The 21,069-nt window shown below is 44.7% G+C and overlaps 1 protein-coding gene across 1 annotated transcript; it reads left to right on the top strand.

Moving 5' to 3' along the window:
* The first annotated feature begins 8 nt into the window (after positions 1-8).
* On the top strand, positions 9-14,492 carry LOC140720018 (E3 ubiquitin-protein ligase TRIM39-like). Its single transcript, XM_073034924.1, has 4 exons — positions 9-59; positions 1,823-1,845; positions 1,933-2,051; positions 13,907-14,492. Exons 1-4 carry the CDS (start codon positions 27-29, stop codon positions 14,455-14,457), a joined length of 726 nt encoding a protein of 241 aa, XP_072891025.1. The 5' UTR covers positions 9-26; the 3' UTR covers positions 14,458-14,492.
* The last annotated feature ends 6,577 nt before the right edge of the window (positions 14,493-21,069 follow it).

Raw genomic sequence — 21,069 nt, 5'->3', positions numbered from 1 at the left:
AGGAAATCTCAAAGTTAAAGGAACAGATGGATCAGAAAGATGGTGTGATATTTCTCAAGGTGAGGGATTACATTTCAATTTATTTCTGTCAAATTGAACTAAATGAACAGTGGTATATTTGAACTAAACACAGCACAGCGGCCAATTCTACCAAATCAATTACCGCTGCTGGTGTCCTCACACAGAGTGTTCTCCTTGCATGACGAACCTCCAATCACTCCGCTAATGACATTCTAAAATGTCAGAGACAGATATTTGATCCTTTATCAGCACCATACAATATTTAAGCGATGAATTTTCTGCATAATTAATCATAAATTAAATTGCAATTAATCTGTCAACAAAAGATATGACATCTGCCAGTCCCAGGCTCAAAACAGCCCAGAACAAAGTACGCATACGTAACTTATTCCCTTCGCTTTTACCATGTCCCCACTCACCTGACTGGTTTTCGTCATCAACACGTAACTCAGAATACAATGTAGACAGAAAACAGACGTGTTGCTCTTACACACAGCATTTACAAATTGCAGTAAAGTGTTTCTCACCAGACAATTGATGCAACTATTCAGGGTTGTTGTTGTCCCAAAACTGGAAGTCCACAACTTCTGTACATCCCAGGACAGAATGCAATCTTCTCTGAAATGATTTACTCTGATCATAACACAGAGCTGCTGATTGTGTCCTTAATTACCACATTAATATCCTCTAACACTCTCATTAACACCCAGTTCCAATCACAGGCTGTGAGTGTGTCTGGTGCGGTGGGTGTGAGGATCTCTTTGTCAATCAGTGAGAACAAAGAATTTGACCCACACATCAGACTTATCCTCCATATCCGGTTTCCGTCAGATTAGGGAAACTTTCCATGTTTCTTTAATTTTTCGTTTATGTTTCACATTAGAAACTTAGAAATATAATCATTGAAAACTTACAGCACAATACAGGCCCTTCAGTCGTCAGATTACGGAAACTTTCACTGTCTCTACTTTTTTGGATAAGTTTTACATGGGATTGTGTCCCATTTTCTGTCATGAGCAGGGCATTAGGTCCATCTTCTATCAATTTCCCTGGTCCCTCACGTGTTTATCCAGCCTCCCCATTACATTCAATCTCTGATGTTCCATTTCAACCACTCCTGTGGCACGGAGTTCCACATCCTCTTCACTAAATTTCTTGTGGGATTTATTAAAACCTCCTGGCATTTTATCTTTGGCTGAAGGTCTCCCCATAAATAGAAACATAGAAACAAAGAAAACCTGCAGCGCAATACAGTCTCTTTGGCCCACAATGCTGTGTCGAACATCTACTGACTTTAGAAATTACCTCGAGTTACCCATAGCTCTCTATTTTTCCAAGCTCCATGTACCTGTGTAGGAGTCTTGTGAAAGACCCTATCGCATCCGCCTTCACCTTCGTTGCCGGCAGCTCATTCCACCCATTCCAAAACACTTACCCGACATCTCCTCCGTACTACTTCCAAGCACCTGTGTCCTCTCGTGTGAGCCATAATGAGGTACTTTTTCCACCTTCGCGCAAGCAAATCCATCACTAATCTTAAATTGTTCCATTTTATCATTCTGACGCCTTATCCAGATGGTAATGCACAGCCTGTCCTGTCTTTCCTGTCAGTTCCATCCTCTCAGTAATGGTCTAACTTTCAGAAACTTTCCCTGTAATTTTCCCCGTGGTTCTGTATTGCTGGTGTGTGTTTGTGACTGTGGGAGTGGGAATTTTCAACATCTTGTAATGATTTGGATGAAATTCAAGATGTGGACAGTAAGTCCAAGTCTAATCAGATTTGTGTGTTTATTTATTTCAGGAGGAAGCTCGTCAGAACAGGAGGTAGGACAGGGTCTTTACTGAAACCCTCTATGGATTTGGAAAATACTTCAAAATTGCAGTTTATCACCAGCAGTTTAATATTTACAGAATCAGTGATGATGTCCAGGAATTGTCAGTGACAGATGAGGCCCTACCAGTTGAAAAATTCGATCACCTCTATTTGTTGAACACAGTGCTGAGAGAAACATTTGATGCTATTAACCGAGGTAAAACTTACAAAGATTCATTTTTACTTATTTATGAGACACAATTAAGTTATAAGTTGATGCAAGGATTGGCTGTGATAATGGACTGAAGGGGAACTGAAGTTTATTTCACATCAACCCCACCGACTGGGAGGCATCACTATCACATGGTCAGCTGGAGATGTCAGACCCCTGAACACACCAGCACAGGGCCACAATACAACCAATAGACGGGACTGGCAAATGAACCACTGTGTCCTGATTCCAGACACACTGCACTAACACGCCAAGACATGAATTTGAATCCTACCACAGGAGCTGGGAATTTAATACTGACTTGATGATATTGTAGGAATAAAAGCGGGTATCAGTGTGGTGACAGGGATTGTCAGGAAAATACACAAGTCCTTCGTGCGCTGTGAGTGCAGACTCTGACTGACACAGGGCTTCACCCCACCCCCTCCTGAACCCGCAACCCTCACTGATGTTAGATGGAGAAGTGGGGAGCTGTAGTGACAAGGGACGGAATTGTCAGGGGAACAGACAGGGGAATCTGTGGATGTGAAGGGGACACCCGAATGGTATGTTGCCTCCTAGGTGCCAGGGTCAGGGATGTCTCAGATCGTGTCTGCAGCATTTTGGAGAGTGAGGGTAAACAGCCAGATATTCTGGTACATTTTGAGACCAATTATACAGGAAGTAAAAGCAAAGAGGTCCTGAAAATAGAATTTGGAGAGCTTGGTGGAAAGTTCAGAAGCAGTACCTCCAGGGTTGTAATTTCTGGATTGCTGCCTGTGCCACGTGCTGGTGAGGGTAGAAACAAGACAATTTGGCAGATTAAAGCGTGGCTGAGAAGCTGGTGCAGGGGGCATGTTTTCAGATTCTTGGATCATTCGGATTTCTTCCGGAGGAGGAATGACCTGATTAAAAAGGATGGGTTGCACCTGGATCTGAGCGAGAAAAATATTTTCACAGAGAGGTTTGATAGAGCTGTTGGAGAGGGTTTAAACTAATTTGGTGGTGGGGTAGGGTTGGGAACTGGAGTGAAGGGCTAGGACTGATAGTAAAAATGCAAAGGTCGCGTGCAGTCAGACTGTCAGGTAGGGCGGACAAATGAAAAGAGAAATTTGCAGCCAGCAGGGTGAGTATCAGTGCATTAGAGATGCAGAATTAAAAAGGGTAGCAGATACAGTACACAATGTGTTATATCTCAATGCATGGAGTATGAGAAATAAGGTGGATGATCTTGTTGCACTATTACCGATTGTCAGTTATGATGTTGTGGCCATCACGAAAACGTGGCTGAAGGATGGTTGTAGTTGGGAGCTGAATGTCCAAGGTTACACAATGTATCGGTGGTATAGGAACGTCGGGTGAGGGGGTGCAGTGGCTCTGCTGGTAAATCAGCAGCTAGATGTGACATAGGATTGGAAGATGTTGAATCTTGTGGGTTGAGGTAAGGAACTGCAAAAGTAAAAATGACACTGACAACAGTCATATACAGGCCTCCCAACAGTCAGTGGGTTGAGGCCCACAGATTACAACTGGAAATAGAAAAGGCTGATGAAAAGGACAATGTTATGATAATCATGGGAGATTTCAACATGCAGGGCAATTGGGAAAATCAGGTTGGGAAAGGATCTCAAGAGAGTGAGTTTGTTAAATGCAATGTGATGGCTTTCTTGAGCAGTTAGTCGCTGAGCCTACTCGGGGAACAGCTCTACTGGATTGGGTGTTATGTATTGAACCAGAGGTGAGTAGTTAAAAGAACCCTTAGGAAGCAGTGCTCACAACATGACTGAGTTCAACTTGAAATCTGATAAGGAGAAGTGAAGTCTGACATTGTAGTATTTCAGAGAAGTGAAAGAAATTACAGTGGTCTGAGAGAGGAGTTGGCCAAAGCAAATTGGAAGGAGATGCTGGCAGGGATGAGAGCAGAGCAGAAATGGTGTCAGTTTCTGGGAAAGTGAGAAAGGTGAAGGATAGATGTATTCCAAAAATAAATAAATACTAAAATGGCAAAATAGTAAAACCGTGGCTGACAAGGGAAGACAAGTTAATGTAAAGGAAAAAGAGAGGGGATACAACTAAACAAAAATTAGTAGGAAGACAGAGGATTGGGAAGCTTTTAAATATCTACAGAGAGAAACTAAAAGGGTGATTGGGTGGGAAAAAATAAACAAGAAATTGATTTGAATTTAATTGACTTTATTACTTACATCCTTCATATACATGAGGATGAAAAATCTTTACGTTACGTCTCCATGTAAATGTGCAATGTGCAATTTATAGTAATTTATGATGAATTATATGTATAACATGCTGGTCAATATAACATAGAAATACAGATGAAATACAGAAATACATCATGAGTTAATCAGTCTGCTGGCCTGGTTGAAGAGGCTGTACTCGGAGACTGTTGCTCCTGGCCTTTAAGCTGTGGTAGCGTATCCCGGATGGTAGCAACTCATACAGTTTCTGGTTGGGCTGACTCAGGTCTCCAATGATCCCTCAGGCCCTTTTTACACACCGGTCTTTGTAAAACAAGTTAGCAAACAATATCAAATTGTTTTTCAAATATTGTAAAAAAAGAAAACACAGATGAGAGTGGATATAAGACAGCTAGAAAATAAGGCTGGATATATAACAACGCGGGATAAAGAGATGGCAGATAAACCAAATATTTTGCATCAGTCTTCACTGTGGAAGACACGAGCACTGTGCCCGGTGTTGAAGAGTGCGAGGGAAGGGAAGTGAGTGCAGTTACTGTTACAAGGAAGAAGGTGCTCAAAAAGCTGAAAGACCTAAAGGTACATAAGTCACCCGGACCAGATGAACTGCACCCTAGTGTTCTGAAAGAGGTTGCAGTAGACATTGTGGAGGCAATTCAAATGATCTTTCAAAAATCACTGGTGCCAGACGACTGAAAAATTGCAAATGTCACTTAACTCTTTAAGTAAGGAGGAAGGCAGCGGAAAGGAAATTATTGACCAGTTAGCCTCACCTCTGTGGTTGGGAAGAAATTGGAGTCAATTGTTAAGTATGAGGTTATGGAATACTTGGTGACACTGTATAAGATAGAATAAGTCAGCATGGCTTCATTAAGGGAATATCCTGCCTGACAAACCTGTTCGCAATCTTTGAGATTACAAGCAGGATAGATAAAGGGGATGTAGTGGATGTTGTATATTTGGAATCTCGGAAGGCCTTTGAGAATGTGCCACACATGAAGGTGGTAACCAAGTTAAGAGGCCAAGGTATTACAGAAAAGTTACAGGCATGGTTAGAACATTGGAGATTGGTAGGAAACAGCGAATGAGAGTAAAGGGATCCTTTTCTGGTTGGCTGCCAGTGACTCGTGTTCGACAGGGGTCAATGTTAGGACACCTTGATTTTATGCTGTATATCAAGATTTTGCTGATGGAATAGACGATAAGATATAGGAGCAGAAGTAGGCCATTTGGGCCATCGAGTCTGCTCCACCATTCAGTCATGGGCAGATCCAATTCTTCCAGTCATCCCCACTCCCCTGCTTTCACCCCATACCCTTTGATGCCCTGGCTAATCAAGAACATATCTATCTCTGCCTTAAACATAACTTGGCCTTAACAGCCAGTTCTGTCAACAAATTCCACAGATTTTCCACACACTGACTAAAATAATTTCTCCACATCTCAGTTTTAAAAGGACGTCCTTCAATCATGAAGTCATACCCTCTTGTTCTAGAGTAGATGGCTTTGTTTCCAAGTTTGCAGAAGATACGAAGATTGGTGGAGGGGCCGGTAGTGTTGTGGAAACAGTTAGGCTGGACAAGGACTTGAATGAGGAGAATGGGAAGGAAAGTGGCAAGTGATATACAATGTTGGAAAATGCATGGTCATGCACTGTGGTCGTAGAAATAATGTGCAGATTTATTATTCAGATGGGGAGAAAACCCAAAAAGCTGAGATGAAAAGGGACTTAGCAGTCATTCTGCAGAACACCCTAAAGGTTAACTTGCAGGTAGAGCCAGTGGTGAGGAAGGCAAATCCAATGTTAGCATTCAGTTCAAGGGGTTTAGATAGCATTCAATTCAAGAGCAGGGATGTGATGCTGAGGCTTTATAAGGCACTGGTGAAGCCTCACCTTGAGTATTGTAAACAATTTTGGGCTCCTCATCTAAGAAAAGATGTGCTGGCATTGCAGAAGGTTCATTTCATAAGGATGATTCCAGGAATGAAAGGGTTATCGTCCAAAAAAGGCTTTGATAGCTCTGTGTCTGTACTCGCTGGAATTTAGAAAGATGAGGGGGGATCTCATTGAAACCTTTCGAATGTTGAAAGTCCTAGACAGTGTAGATGTGGAAAGGATGTTTCCCCTGGTGGTGGAGTTTAGGACAAGAGGGCACAGCCTCAAAATACAGGGGGATCTATTTAAAACAGATGTGAAAAAATTTGAGCCAGCGGCTGGTGAACCTCTGGCCCATTTGTGTGTGTTTGCCCCCCCCCCATCCCTCTAACCATTTCCCATCTGTGTACCTGCCCAAATTTATATTAAAATATTTTATTTTTACCTGTTTCTACAGCGGCTGAGGGCAAATTCAATTTACCAACCTCCCTCTCTCTGAGAATGTTACCCGATAGACCACTCAGAAAAATTTCCCATTTCAATTTCAATCTGAGGCCTCTGGTTCTGTACTCCCATTTCTTTGAAAAAGAAACTTTATTTAAGCTCCTAATTAATTATTTACCTCGATAAGGGGTCACACCTGAACATCCTACACTACAGCTGAATAGCCGAAGCTTATCCACTCTCTGCTTTTAACCCAAGCCCCCAGTCCTGGTAACATCCTCCTGAAGCCTCCTGTCCAGTGTAATGACATCCTCCCCATATTCGGGAACCGGAAATGCAGACAATGCTCCAAGTGTGGTCTATCATCGACATCAAAGGCCTTGCTGAATTTCATGTGGACAGTGTGGAATAGGCTGATGAATACAGGACTGAAGGTGTTTTTTTAGTTTGGGACAAGAAGGGCGGCGTGGGAGCTAAATTCTGAAGGAAGGCAGTTCTGTAAAAAACTTTGCGTACAAGAACGGCGAGACTGCTCAGGACAGTGCCGAGAGTTTAAAAAGATGACCACCCTATACAGCGGGCAGCGGAGTGGGTGGCAGCAGAGTGTAGGGCTTTGGCTCAACGGGCTTAGGCGGTAATGGGAAGAGGCGAGAGCGAGGCACCGACTCTTTTTCTCCCCTTGGCAAATCGGCCTGGACGGACGGGGGAACAGCAGGGCACATTAGCTAACGGTTTAGAAAGTCCGTGTGCTTGGCGAAGTAAGTGGGTGAGTAGACCTATCTTTCTTTGTTTCATTCCTGTAGAATTAGGTAGCATGTCTGCAGGGTTAGTGCTTTGTTCAGGGTGTCAGATGTGGGAATCCTGGGAGACCTCCAGCCTCCCTGATAGCCACATCTGCACCAGGTGAACCGAGATTCAGCTCCTCGGAGACCGTGTTAGGGATCTGGAGCTGCAGCTTGATGACCTACAGCTTATTAGAGAAAATGAAGAGGTGATAGACAGGAGCTACAGGGAGGTAGTCATCCCTAGGCTACAGGGGTCAGAAAACTGGGTGACTGTCAGGAGAGGGAAGGGAAATGTCCGGATAGTGGAGAGCACCCCTGTGGCTGCCCCCCTCAGCAACAAGTATATCGTTTCGGATGCTGTTGAGGGGGATGAACTGACAGGGGACGGCCACTGTGACCGGGTCTCTGGCACTGAGCCTGGCGCTGTTGTGCAGGAGGGAAGGAGGGAGAAGAGGAATGCGGTAGTCATAGGGGATTCCATAGTCAGGGGAACAGACAGGAGATTCTGTGAGCCTGGTAGAGATACCCGCATGGTGTGCTGCCTCCCAGGTGCCAGGGTACAGGATGTCTCGGATCGGGTCCAGAATATTCTGAAGGGAGAGGGCGAGCATCCAGCTGTCTTGGTACATGTTGGTACCAATGACATAGAGAGGAAAAGGGAGGAGATCCTGAAGAGAGATTTCCGGGAATTGGGAATGAAGCTGAGAAGCAGGACCTCCAGGGTAGTAATCTCAGGATTGCTACCTCTGGACGTGCTAGTGAGGGCAAGAATAGTAGGATCAGGCAGATGAACGCGTGGCTGAGAGACTGGTGCAGGGGCAGGGCTTCAGATTCTTGGATCATGGGGATCTCTTTAGGGGGAAGTATTACCTGTTCAAAAAGGACAGGTTACACCGGAACCATAGCAGAAATGTTTAATAGAGCTGTTAGGGAGGGTTTAAACTAATTTGGCAGGGGGATGGTAAACTGGAATGATAGAGTGGAGGAGGGGGAAAACAGAAATAAATCTAAGATAGTGAGCAGTAAAGATGTCAGGAAGGACAGGGAGGTGATGGGGCAAATTTGCAGCCACTGGGATGAGTTGCAGTGCAATCAAAACAAAAAGTATCAAATACTGGACTTAAGGTGTTATACTTAAATACACACAGCATAGGGAATAAGGTGGATGATCTTGTCGTACAGCTGCAGATTGGCAGGTATAATTTTGTGGCCATCGCTGAGACGTGGCTAAAGGATGCATGTCTCTGAGAGCTGAACGTCCAAGGATACACGGTGTATCGGAAGGATAGGCAGGTAGGCAGAGGGGGTGGCATGGCTTTATTGGTAAGAAATGATATTAAATCATTAGAAAGAGGTGACGTAGGATCGGAAGAATCTTTATGGGTTGAGCTAAGAAATCGCAGGGGTAAAAGGACCCTGTTGGCAGTTATATACAGGCCTCCTAACAGCTGCAGTGAGGTGGACTACAAATTACAACAGGAAATAGAAAAGGCTTGCCAGAAGGGCAGTGTTATGATAATTTTGGGGGATTTTAACATGCGAGTGGATTGGGAAAATCAGGTCAATACTGGATCTGAAGAGAGAGAATTTGTAGAGTGTCTACGAGATGGCTTTTCAGAACAGCTTGTTGTTGAGCCCACTAGGGGATCAGAGGTACTGGATTGGATATTGTGTAATGAACCAGAGGTGATTAGAGAGATTGAGGTGAAGGAACTGTTAGGAGGCAGTGGCCGTAACATGATTGAGTTCACTGTGAAATTTGAAAAAGAGAAGCCGAAATCCGATGTGTCGGTATTTCAGTGGAGTAAAGGAAATTACAGTGGCACGAGAGAGGAACTGGCCAAATTTGACTGGAAAGGGACACTAGCGGGAGGACGGCAGAGCAGCAGTGGCTGGAGTTTATGCGAGAAGTGAGGAAGGTGCAAGACAGATATATTCCAAAAAATTAGAAATTTTCGAATGGAAAAAGATGCAACCGTGGCTGACAAGAGAAGTCAAAGCCAAAGTAAAAGCGAGAGGGCACTCAAGGAAGCAAAAATTAGTGGGAAGACAGAGGATTGGGAAGTTTTTAAAAGGTTACAAAAGGAAAGAAGGCCATTAAAAGGAAAAAAGATGAACTATAAAAAGAAGCTAGCAAATAATATCAAAGAAGATACTAAAAGCTTTTTCAAGTAAATAACGAATAAAAAACAGGTGAGAGTGGATACAGGACCGATAGAAAATGATGCTGGAGAAATTGTAATGGGAGATAAGGAGATGGCTGAGGAAATGAATCCTCACTGAGGAAGATATCAGCAGTACACCAGACACTCAAGGGTGTCAGGGAAGAGAAGTGTGCGCAGTCACAATTACGACAGAGAAAGTACTCAGGAAGCTGAATAGTCTAAGGGTAGATAAATCTCCAGGACCAGATGGAATGCACCCTTGTGTTTTGAAGGAAGTAGCTGTGGAGATCGCGGAGGCATTAGCAATGATCTTTCAAAAGTCAATAGATTCTGGCATTGTTCCGGAGGAGTGGAAGATTGCAAATGCCACTCTGGTATTTAAGAAAGGGGCAAGGAAGCAAAAAGTGAATTATAGACCTGTTAGCTTGAGAAATGGTTGGGAAGTTTCTGGAGTCAATTGTCAAGGATAAGGTTACGGAGTACCTGGAGGCATATGACAAGATAGGCCAAACTCAGCATGGTTTCCTTAAAGGAAAATCCTGCCTGACAAACCCATTGAAATTTTTTGAGGAGATTACAAGTAGGCTAGACAAGGGAGATGTTCTGGATGTTGTGTATTTGGATTTTCAGAAGGCCTTTGACAAAGTGCCACACATGAGGCTGCTGAACGAGATAAGAGCCCATGGAATTACGGGAAAATTACGTACGTCGATAGAGCGTTGGCTAATCCCTTTATTCCCACTCTGTTTCCTGCCAGTTACCCGTGGTGTTCCACAGTGGTCCGTGTTGGGGCCGCTTCTTTTTACGTTGTATATCAACGATTTGGATTATGGAATAGATGGCTTTGTGGCTAAGTTTGCTGATGATACAAAGATAGGCGGAGGGGACGGTAGTGCTGAGGAAACTGAGAGTCTGCAGAGAGACTTGGATAGATTGCGAGAATGGTCAAAGAAGTGGCAAATGAAATAAAATGTTGAAAAGTGTATGGTCATGCACATTGTTAGAAGAAATAAATGGGCAGACTATTATTTAAATGGAGAGAGAATTCAAAGTTCTGAAATGCAACGGGACTTGGGAGTGCTCGTGCAGGATACCCTTAAGGTTAACCTCCAGGTTGAGTCGGTGGTGAAGAAGGCGAATGCAATGTTTGCATTCATTTCTAGAGGAATAGAGTATAAGAGCAGGGATGTGATGTTGAGGCTCTATAAGGCACTGGTAAGACCTCACTTAGAATACTGTGTACAGTTTTGGGCTCCTTATTTAAGAAAGGATGTTTTGACATTGGAGAGGGTTCAGAGAAGATTCACTAGAATGATTCCGGGAATGAGAGGGTTAACATATGTGGAACATTTGACTGCTCTTGGACTGTACTCCGTGGAGTTTAGAAGAAGGAGGGGAAACCTCACAGAAACATGTCGAATGTTCAAAGGCATCAACAGAGTGGATGTGGCAAAGTTGTTTCCCATGGTGGGGGAGTCTAGTACGAGAGATCCCATGGTGGGGGAGTCTACTACGAGAGAGCATGACTTAAGCATTGAAGGGCGACCATTCAGAACGGAGAAGTGAAGAAATTTTTTTAGCCAGAGGGTGGTGAATCTGTGAATTTCTTGCGGCAGTGGAGGCCAGGTCATTGGGTGTATTTAAGACAGAGATTGATAGGTATGTGAGTAGCCAGGGCATCATAGGTCATGGTGAGACGGTGGGAGAGTGGCACAAAATGGGAGAATGGATCAGCTCATGATAAAATGTCGGAGCAGATTCGAAAGGCCGAATGGCTGGCTTCTGCTGCTTTGTCTTATGGTCTTATTTGAATCCACCAGTATACGTAATAAGGATCTTGTAGCACAGGTAGAGTTTGACAGGTAGAAACTTAGGCAGGTATGACTTTGGTCGAAGGAATAAAGACATAGACAATTCTGTAAACAGGGCGAAATTAAAAAATCAGAGGTGCAAAGGGACATGGGTGTCCTTGTGCAGGATTCCCTGAAGGTTAACTTGCAGTTTGTGTCAGTGGTAAGATTGGCAAACTCAATGTTTGCTTTCATTTCGAGAAGATTAGAGTGCAAGAGCAAGGATGTAATGCTGAGGTTTTATAAGGCATTGATCAGACCACACTTGGAGTATTGTGATCAGTTTTGGGTCCCTTCTATCGGAAAACATGTACTGGCATTGGAGGGGGTCCAGAAGATTCACAAGAATAATTCCAGGAATGAAAGAGTTAACATATGAGGAGTGTTTGATGGTTCTGGGCCTGTACTCATGGGAGTTTAGAAGAATGGCTGATTTATTATCCCTCTCAACCCTATTCTCCCGCCTCCTCCCCATAACTTTTGAGACTCGGTGACTAATCAAGAAGTTTACTTATCAACATCCGCTTTAAAAATCAAACAGGAGAAAATCTGCAGATGCTGGTAATCCAAGCTACACAGGTCCTGATGAAGGGTCTCCCCAGATCTCTTTGACACCTGTCAGGAGAGAGTTGATGTTGGGAGGATGTGGGTGGGTCGAGAACGGTAAGCACAGCCTCCGACTACAGGGATGTCCATTTCGGACAGAGATGAGGAGGAATTCCTTTATCCACAGGATAGTGAATCTGCCACAGGCAGCTGTGGAGGCCAAATAATTGAGTATATTTAAAGCAGAGTAACACACACAAATTGTTGGGGGAGCAGCAGGCCGGGAAGTTTCTCTGGAAAAGAGTAAACAGTTGACGACGGTTCAGACTGAAACACTACATCAGGACCTGTGTTGCTTAAGGGTTCCTGCAAATTCATCCCCTGTCCTAATGAGGGGTTGTGGGCGATTGGGTTATGGGAAAGGGGACAAAGGAATACTCATCCCCCATCTTTGCCCCCTCCAGCTTCTCATTACGTCTACACACACAGTTCACCCACAGGCTTTCCACCCCTCCCCCTCCTGGTTCTATCTGCCATTCATCTCTCCCCTACTGGTTCCCATTATCACCTCCTTTACTGTCTCAAACCATCACACTGCCCCACTTCACACTCACAAATGAATGTGAACATTGTATGACGGGCCTGTTCCTGTGCTGTACTGTTCTATGTTCTCTGTTCCCAGTTTCGAAGAATGAGAGGAGATTTCATGGAAACACAAAATTCTTTCAGGGGTCAACAGGCAGGAGTGAGGGAGGATGTTTCCTCTGTCTGAGGAGTCAAGGGCCAGGGATCTCTGCTCTCCGTCCAGCGGAAAACCCCTGGGGAGACATTTAACCCTGAGGCCCAGCGGCCTTTCCTCCGATCCCCGGGGCGGCGCTGCCCGAGTCTCCACCCCCCACCCCCGATCCCCGGGGCCGCGCTGCCCGAGTCTCCCCCCGATCCCCCGGGCCGCGCTGCCCGAGTTTCCCCCCATCCCAGGGGCCGCGCTGTCCGAGTCTCCCCCCGATCCCCCGGGCCGCGCTGCCCGAGTCTCCCCCCATCCCAGGGGCCGCGCTGCCCGAGTCTCCCCCCGATCCCCCGGGACCGCGCTGTCCGAGTCACCCCCCGATCCCCGGGGCCGCGCTGCCCGAGTCTCCCCCCCGATCCCCGGGGCCGCGCTGTCCGAGTCTCCCCCCGATCCCCGGGGCCGCGCTGCCCGAGTCTCCCCCCGATCCCCGGGGCCGCGCTGTCCGAGTTTCCCCCCGATCCCCGGGGCCGCGCTGTCCGAGTTTCCCCCCGATCCCCGGGGCCGCGCTGCCCGAGTCACCCCCCGATCCCCGGGGCCGCGCTGTCCGAGTCTCCCCCCGATCCCCGGGGCCGCGCTGCCCGAGTCTCCCCCCCGATCCCCGGGGCCGCGCTGCCCGAGTCTTCCCCCGATCCCCGGGGCCGCGCTGCCCGAGTCTCCCCCCCGATCCCCGGGACCGCGCTGCCCGAGTCTCCCCCCGATCCCCCGGGCCGCGCTGCCCGAGTCTCCCCCCATCCCAGGGGCCGCGCTGCCCGAGTCTCCACCCCCACCCCCCATCCCTGGGGCCGCGCTGTCCGAGTCTCCCCCCGATCCCCGGGGCCGCGCTGTCCGAGTCTCCCCCCGATCCCCGGGGCCGCGCTGTCCGAGTCTCCCCCCCGATCCCCGGGGCAGCTCTGCCCGAGTCTCCCCCCGATCCCCGGGGCCGCGCTGCCCGAGTCTCCCCCCGATCCCCGGGGCCGTGCCGCCCGTCTCCCCCCGATCCCCGGGGCCGTGCCGCCCGAGTCTCCCCCCCGATCCCCGGGGCCGCGCTGTCCGAGTCTCCCCCCGATCCCCGGGGCCGCGCTGCCCGAGTCTCCCCCCGATCCCCGGTGCCGCGCTGTCCGAGTCTCCCCCCCCCCCCCGATCCCCGGGACCGCGCTGTCCGAGTCTCCCCCCGATCCCCGGGGTCTCTCTAATTCTCTGTTTCTCCCCCCAGTCTCTGTCACCCTGGATGTGGAAACGGCGTATCCGTATCTCGAGGTGTCTGAGGATCGGAAGAGTGTGAGATGGACCCCGACCCGGAGGAATCTCCCTGACACCCGGAAGAGATTCACACACTGGGAATGTGTGCTGGGATCGGAGGGATTCACATCGGGGAGACATTACTGGGAGGTGGAGGTGACGGGGATTCGGGTCTGGAGTCTGGGAGTCGCCGCAGAGTCTGTGAAGAGGAAGGGATGGCACAGTCTGAGTCCGGAGACCGGATTGTGGATCATCGGGCGGGTTGGTGACGTGTTACATCGGGATTATGACGTGTTCGGTCCCCCCTCCCCCGAGTCCCGTCTCCCTGCCGGTCCCATCCCCGGGAAGGTGGGAGTTTATCTCAGTTACGAGTCCGGGACAGTTTCATTCTACAACGTGGAGACCAAGTCCCATCTCCACACCTTCACTGGGAATAAATTCACGGGGAAACTTTATCCTCTCTTCGGGACAGAGGATGAAAACCAGTGGCTGAGAATCTGCTCCGGTTCCGCTCCGGGTCTGTAAACGGGTCGGGTCCCGGGAGCGGCGTCAGGAGTAAAGTCGCTGTAAATATAAATGTGCGGAGAGTGCAGCTAAATACGTGGCTAAGGAAATGGTGCAGGAGGGAGGGCTTCATGTTTCTGGACAACTGGGCTTTGTTCCCGGGAAGGTGGGGCCTGTTTCGACGGAACTGTTTGCCCCTGAACTGGAGGGGAACTAACATCCTTGCGGGTAGATTTGCCAGTGCTGCTCCGGGGGGGGGGGGGGGGGGGGTTGGTAAAATAGATTTGCAGAGGGAGGGGAAGCAGAGTGTTAGAGCAGATAGTGAGGTGGAGGAGGATAAAGGTCATGCGAGGACTGCATGTATAGACAGAAATCAAAGGTTTGTACATTAGGTTGTAAATTAATTATTAATTTTCAGAGCTTTAGAAATTGTAGAAAATAAAGATTTCCAAAAAGATTTTGATGAAGAACATGACCAGAACATATGTGAAAAAGTGGCTACTTCAGTTTTACACCTATCGCAATAATTGTCTATGTTAGGAAATATTTTGGATAGTTTCTCCTTTGTTAAACAGTAACAGTGAACAATTTTAAATTGAATTAAACACTGATTGGCACATATCAAAGAAGAATTGACCATCTTCATTAACAAAGGTCATAGGGGATGAATAAAGTATCTATCTATCTATCTATCTATCTTAAGTTCTCTCTCCCAATGTTGTTAATCTTTAGTGATTAATGGGATCTGTTTTTCTTTTTGCAGATTTATTTAATTTTATTATCATTTATTTTGTGATTGTCGATTGATGACTTTTGAAGAGTTAATTAGCAAATACTCTCTCTCTCTCATACACACTTACTGCCATATCTTCAGGTTAGACATTTTTTACAAAAATAATTATCTAAGTTCCCATATATGCATGAATCTGATTTGTTGGATACTATTTTGAATATGAATCCTTTAGTAAGAGAATTTGTAATTCTCATTGGTAGAATTTATAATTTATTTTTAATACATTAATACAAAAAGATAACCTCCCACCTAAGGTTTATACATGATAGAAATATTTGTTGTTTCAGACGTGATAGAAGGGGAGGGATGAAAGGGGGAGGAGTGGCATTACTAGTCAGGGAAAATATCACAGCTGTGCGTAGACAGGACAGACCGGAGGGCTTGTCTACAGAGGCCATATGGGTGGAGCTGAGGAACGGGAAAGGTGTGACCACACTAATAGGGGTGTATTATAGACCGCCCAATAGTCAGAGAGAATTGGAGGAGCAAATCTGTATAAAGATAGCAGACCGATGTAAGAAACTGAAAATTGTAATAGTAGGGGATTTTAACTTTCCACATATTGACTGGGACTCCCAAACTGTAATTGGAGTTTGTCAAATGTGTTCAGAAAGTTTTCTAAATCAATATATAGAGGTACCTACGAGAGAGGATGCAATACTTGATCTCCTATTAGGAAACCAGACAGGTCAGGTGACAGAAGTATGTGTAGGCGACCATTTTGGGTCCAGTGACCATAATGTCATCAGTTTCAAGTTAATTACAGATAAGGATAGGCCTGGTCCTCGAGTTGAGGTTCTAAATAGCAGAAGGGCTAATTTTGTGGAAATGAAAAAACATCTAGGAAGAGTGGATTGGGATAAGTTTTTTTTTCCCCTGACAAGGATGTGTTCAGTAAGTGGAAGGCCTCCAAATGTGAAATTTTGAGAGTGCAGAGTTTGCATTTTCCTGCCAGGATTAAAGACAAAGTTAACAGGCAAAGGGAACCTTGGTTTTCAAGGGATATTGGCGATCTGGTTAAGAAAAAGAGAGAAGTGTATAGCAGGTAGAGGCAACAAAGAGCAAATGAGTTACTTAAAGTGTATCAAAAACGTAAGAAAATACTAAAGAAGGAAATCAGGAAGGAAAAAAAGACATGAGGTGGCTTTGGCAGATAATGTGAAGGGAAACCTGAAGGGTTCCTACAAGTATATTAAGAGTAAAAGGATAGTAAGGGACAAAATTGCTCCCCTAGAAGATCAGAGTGGTCATCAATGTGTGGAGCCTTACGAGATGGGGGAGATCTGAAACAGTTTTTTTGCATCAGTATTTACTCAGGAAACTGGCATAGTGTATATGGAAGGAAGGGAAACAAGCAGTAGTGTCATGGAACATTTGTAGATTGAAGAGGAGGAGGTGCTTGCTGCCTTACAGCGAATAAAGGTAGATAAATCCACCGGGCCTGACTTGATATTTCTTCGGACCTTGAGAGAGACTAGAGTAGAAATATTTAAAATGTCCTCAGCCACGGGTGCAGTGCCAGAGGATTGGAGGGTAGCTCTTGTTATTCCATTGTTTAAAAAAGGCTCCAATAGTAAACCAGGTAATTACAGGCCAGTGAGCCTGACATCAGTAGTATGTAAGTTATTGTAAGATGTTCAGAGAGATCGGATTTATAAGTATTTGGACAGCCAAGGGCTGATTAAGGATAGTCAGTATGACTTTGTGCGTGGTAGATCGTGTTTAATGAATGTTGTAGAGTTTTTTGAGGAGGTGACCAAGAAAGTAGGTGAATGAAAGGCTGTGGATGTTGTCTACATGAACTGTAGTAAGGCCTTTGTCAAGTTCCCACATGGGAGGTTAGTTCAGAAAGTTGAGACATGAGGTATCCATGGAGAGGTTGGAGAGATTGAACGAGTTCAGAGATTTACTAGGATGTTGCCAGGTCTTCAGGAGTTCAGTTACAGGGAAAGATTGAACAGGTTAGGACTTTATTCCTTGAAGCGTAGAAGAATGAGGGGAGATTTGATAGAGGTTTAGAAAATTATGTGGGGTATAGACAGTAAATGCGAGTAAGTTCTTTCCATTTAGATTAGGAACGATAAATACGAGAGGACATGGTTTTAGGGTGAAAGGGGCAAGCTTTAGGGGGAACATTAGGAGGAACTTCTTCACTCAGAGAGTGGTAGGAGTGTGGAACGAGCTGCCATTTTAAGGGGTAAATGCAGGCTCACTCTTAAGTTTTAAGAATAAATTGGATAGATACCTGGATGGGAGAGGTCTGGAGGGTTACGGACTGGGTGCAGGTCAATGGGACGAGCAGAATAAAGTTTCCGCACAGACTAGAAGCGCCAAATGGCCTGTTTTCTGTGCTGTAGTGTTCTGTGGTTCTATGGAGTGAAATAAACACGACATGAGAATTGTCGATCGATTAATTTTAACTCGTTCACCGCATCCGTCAACCGAACAGAAACACCGGGGATTCAGCAGCAGCTGCGGGCGGCTGGTCCTGAGCTCCCCCGGGTCCTAAAGTCCACCCGTAATCAGACAGGGTAAATGGAACAAGTGGGGGCGGTGCTGACCGGAAAAGACAGTGAAGATTGTTCATTAAGTTCATCTGCCATTTCTTTGTCCCCCATTACTACAACACCAGCATCATTTTCCAGTGGTCCAGTATCAACTCTCATCTCCCTTTCACTCTTCATGTAACTGTAAACTAAACTTTTGGTATCCTGATTTATATTATTGGCCAGTTTACCCTCATATTTCGTCTTGACCATTTTTATGGCCTTTTCCGTTGCCTTTTGTTGGATTTTAAGAGCATCCCAGTAATCCAACATCCCACTCACCTTTGCTACCCTATATGTCATTTCCTTAGTTTTAAAACAATTATTTTCCAGCTCAAACTGTGAATTGATTTAAAGTCAGTCTCATAATTTAATAGTTTTTATCTGAAAACTATCTACCCTCGCAAAGATTGTACTGAAGACTGCATTTGATTTTTCTTCAGCCTTATACGCTTCACATTGAAATACTATGTGTTTCGACAGTTTCATAATGTCAAAATGTACACGACACAGAATGAAGTTTTCCAATTAGTTACAAGGCATAATTAAGCATAGTGTGGGCATTTCTAAGTCGAGTCAATATCATTCCTTCCCTTGTTTTAAGCCCTTCTTCTATAAACCCAACAGGTTTATGTATTCTGTAAAGGTGTCTGTCCTTATGTCCATTATCCTACGTCTTGCCATAAGCCCCCAATTCTTAACATTACCAACCCTTTAGCTTCTAATTTGCTAAGTGGAAGGTCTATAACCACAGCTTAACATTTAACAGCTTTTGGTGCTAAACAGTCAACATCATCATTTCCCTCAACAGTGTGATGTGCAGGGCCCATAATGTGCAGACATATAAATCAAACTTTATATATGTAATACCGTTTGACAAGTTTCCAACAGTCAATCTGACCTACTGCCAGAATGACCTGTTTAAGACTCATAAAACCGAAATGTATTCTGAGCAAATTATCAGGACCAATTTCCTCGACCCACTGTAAGCCTAAACTGTTGGCAAAGAATTCTGCTTCCTATACTGATAAATGGCTATAAGTCATTTCTTTATCATTACCTGCAATTCAGGCACACAAAAGCAGCCACACCAATATCCCCAGTTAACTTATCTTTGGATTCATCTGTAAAAATGGTTAATGTATGATAATAACTTTCATTAATATACTAATGAACCAACAGACTCTCAGGCAGAACAGAATCCGATCGTGTAACATAAAATCAAATAAAATAAAATAAAATTGGAAAAAACAAGGTGGGGTTACAGAGAAAGCTACAGTGGGACATATTGTATCATCAAATACACCCATATTCCCAGCATGGTAAGAACCCAGCCACCCAAAACAAAAAACACTCTTCTTGTGATGTCCCCAACCGTCCTACAGCACACCTTTAACAGGATGATCATTTCCTTGCCCCCGCAAATTAATCCAGTATGTTGACATCAACTTGAACCTCTGTTACTTTGAGGGCAATTCTCCCATTGCAATCAGTAAAGCCAAAACGGGAGACAACATTACTGCACCAGAACATAATCTTAAAGTCTGTAATTGTACCACATACAAACATTTTTAAATTGAAGATGAAGCTGATCCATAAGCCACACAGACATTATCAAGAACAGATCAAATTAAACAAATATAATTGGTCATCAAAGATTTTCATGTTGCACCCAAGAATACCCACATAGATGTCTGAGGAGATTTAAACCTCCTTTACATATATCAATTATTTTACTGATAGGTGCTTCCATGTCAGCTTATTATCCATCCACATACTGAGAAATCTTACCACTGACACTTCCTCAAGATATTAATCATATAATTTAAAATCAAGTGCAAGTCTATTAATGCTGTTTGTAAACCACGTAATGTGTTTTAACGACTGAAAGATTAAAATCCTCATCAACCTGCCTACTGTTTGACCTATTAATTGTAAATTACAATTAATACCTCTAATCTATAAAGCTACATCATCTGTATATTGTGATTTATCCAGGGTATCCCATTTTCCCATCTCAGAGAAAATATCATTAATCATAATATTAAATAGCGAAGGGCTACAAATACTGCCCTGGGGGATCCCATTCTCTATCTCATAGAACCACAAACATAACAGTCCATCCAAAAAAACTCAGAAAAATTATACAATGTCCCCCTCACTCCTAATTTAATCAAAAGTCCTTTCTTCCATATCATTTCCCTTTTCAGTATCAAGAAATACTGCTATTACAACATCTTTACTTAATTGTGCTTTCCGAATATCATCTTCCAAACCTCAAACTGAATCTAATGTCATTTCACCCTTCCAAAATCCACTCTAATAAAACACTTTATCACCAGTCTTTCCAAAATATAACTCAAGCACTTGATTACCATACATTCCATAAGTTTACATAAATAAGACATTCACGATATAGACCCTTAACTAGAAGGATCAAATGGGGATCTGCCAGGTTTTAGAATAGGCACTACTATTTCCATTTTCCATGAGGAAAGTAGATGCACAATTCAAACATTTAAAATTTTCACAAAAGCGAATTATATACAATTTCAAATATCACTCTTTCCTGGGAACACCTGACCTGCATTATTAATAGACTTCTTAAATTTATACAAAGAAATCTCTCCATCAGTGATACTATAATTGCTACAGCTGACTTCCAGCGCACATCATTCCAGCACTGGAAAACATATCCCTTCATTGTTTAACGTCTTCACTTAAATTATCCTGATTATGAATCTCAACAAATGACCCAGCCAGTAACACAACCTTCCATATTTCAGTAACAATCATTTTGCCCTCATTAATAACCACTGTAATATTATGATCCCCACAAATCCCCCCATTTTCTAAATCATATCCCAAACAATTCCAAGTTTGATTGATATCCCTTCCAATATTATCTCCATATAACCTCCAGTAAATCACCTACTTCCTCACCACGGCCTTTGCCCTTTTATTGTTCATAATGTAACTCGGAGACTGATGCACCATCACATAAAAACTCACATTTCTCCCAATTTGCTTCCTGTCCCGTTATAAATCCAAATCCAAACTCATAAAGACAGGAAGGCTGACTGACGTTTACATAAACTAATCACCCTCCGAGTTCCCATTTGAGCGACAGGCACTGCAGCCAATGGCAGCAGGGGTCAGTGTAAAGTCTGAGCTACGATAGGCTGGAGGAAATCGGACGATGATCAGCCCCTCCTCTTCCGCTCCATCGCCATGGCGAAGATTAGCAAGTCGCTTCTGTCGGTGTTGCCGGCCTCGGCGCCCACAAGGACGGGT

The sequence above is a fragment of the Hemitrygon akajei genome, unplaced genomic scaffold, assembly GCF_048418815.1.
Source record: "Hemitrygon akajei unplaced genomic scaffold, sHemAka1.3 Scf000034, whole genome shotgun sequence".
Classification (NCBI taxonomy): Eukaryota; Metazoa; Chordata; class Chondrichthyes; order Myliobatiformes; family Dasyatidae; genus Hemitrygon; species Hemitrygon akajei.
The sequence above is the reverse complement of the archived record's forward strand: the minus strand, read 5'-3'. Positions and strand labels throughout refer to the sequence as shown.

Excerpts from the sequence above, each read along its gene's own strand:
- LOC140720018 (XM_073034924.1), top strand. The coding sequence starts at position 27 with ATGGATCAGAAAGATGGTGTGATATTTCTCAAG. Across the intron at positions 1,846-1,932 it reads GAAGCTCGTCAGAACAGGAG|AATCAGTGATGATGTCCAGG; the intron begins GTAGGACAGGGT and ends TAATATTTACAG. Across the intron at positions 2,052-13,906 it reads ATTTGATGCTATTAACCGAG|TCTCTGTCACCCTGGATGTG; the intron begins GTAAAACTTACA and ends TTCTCCCCCCAG.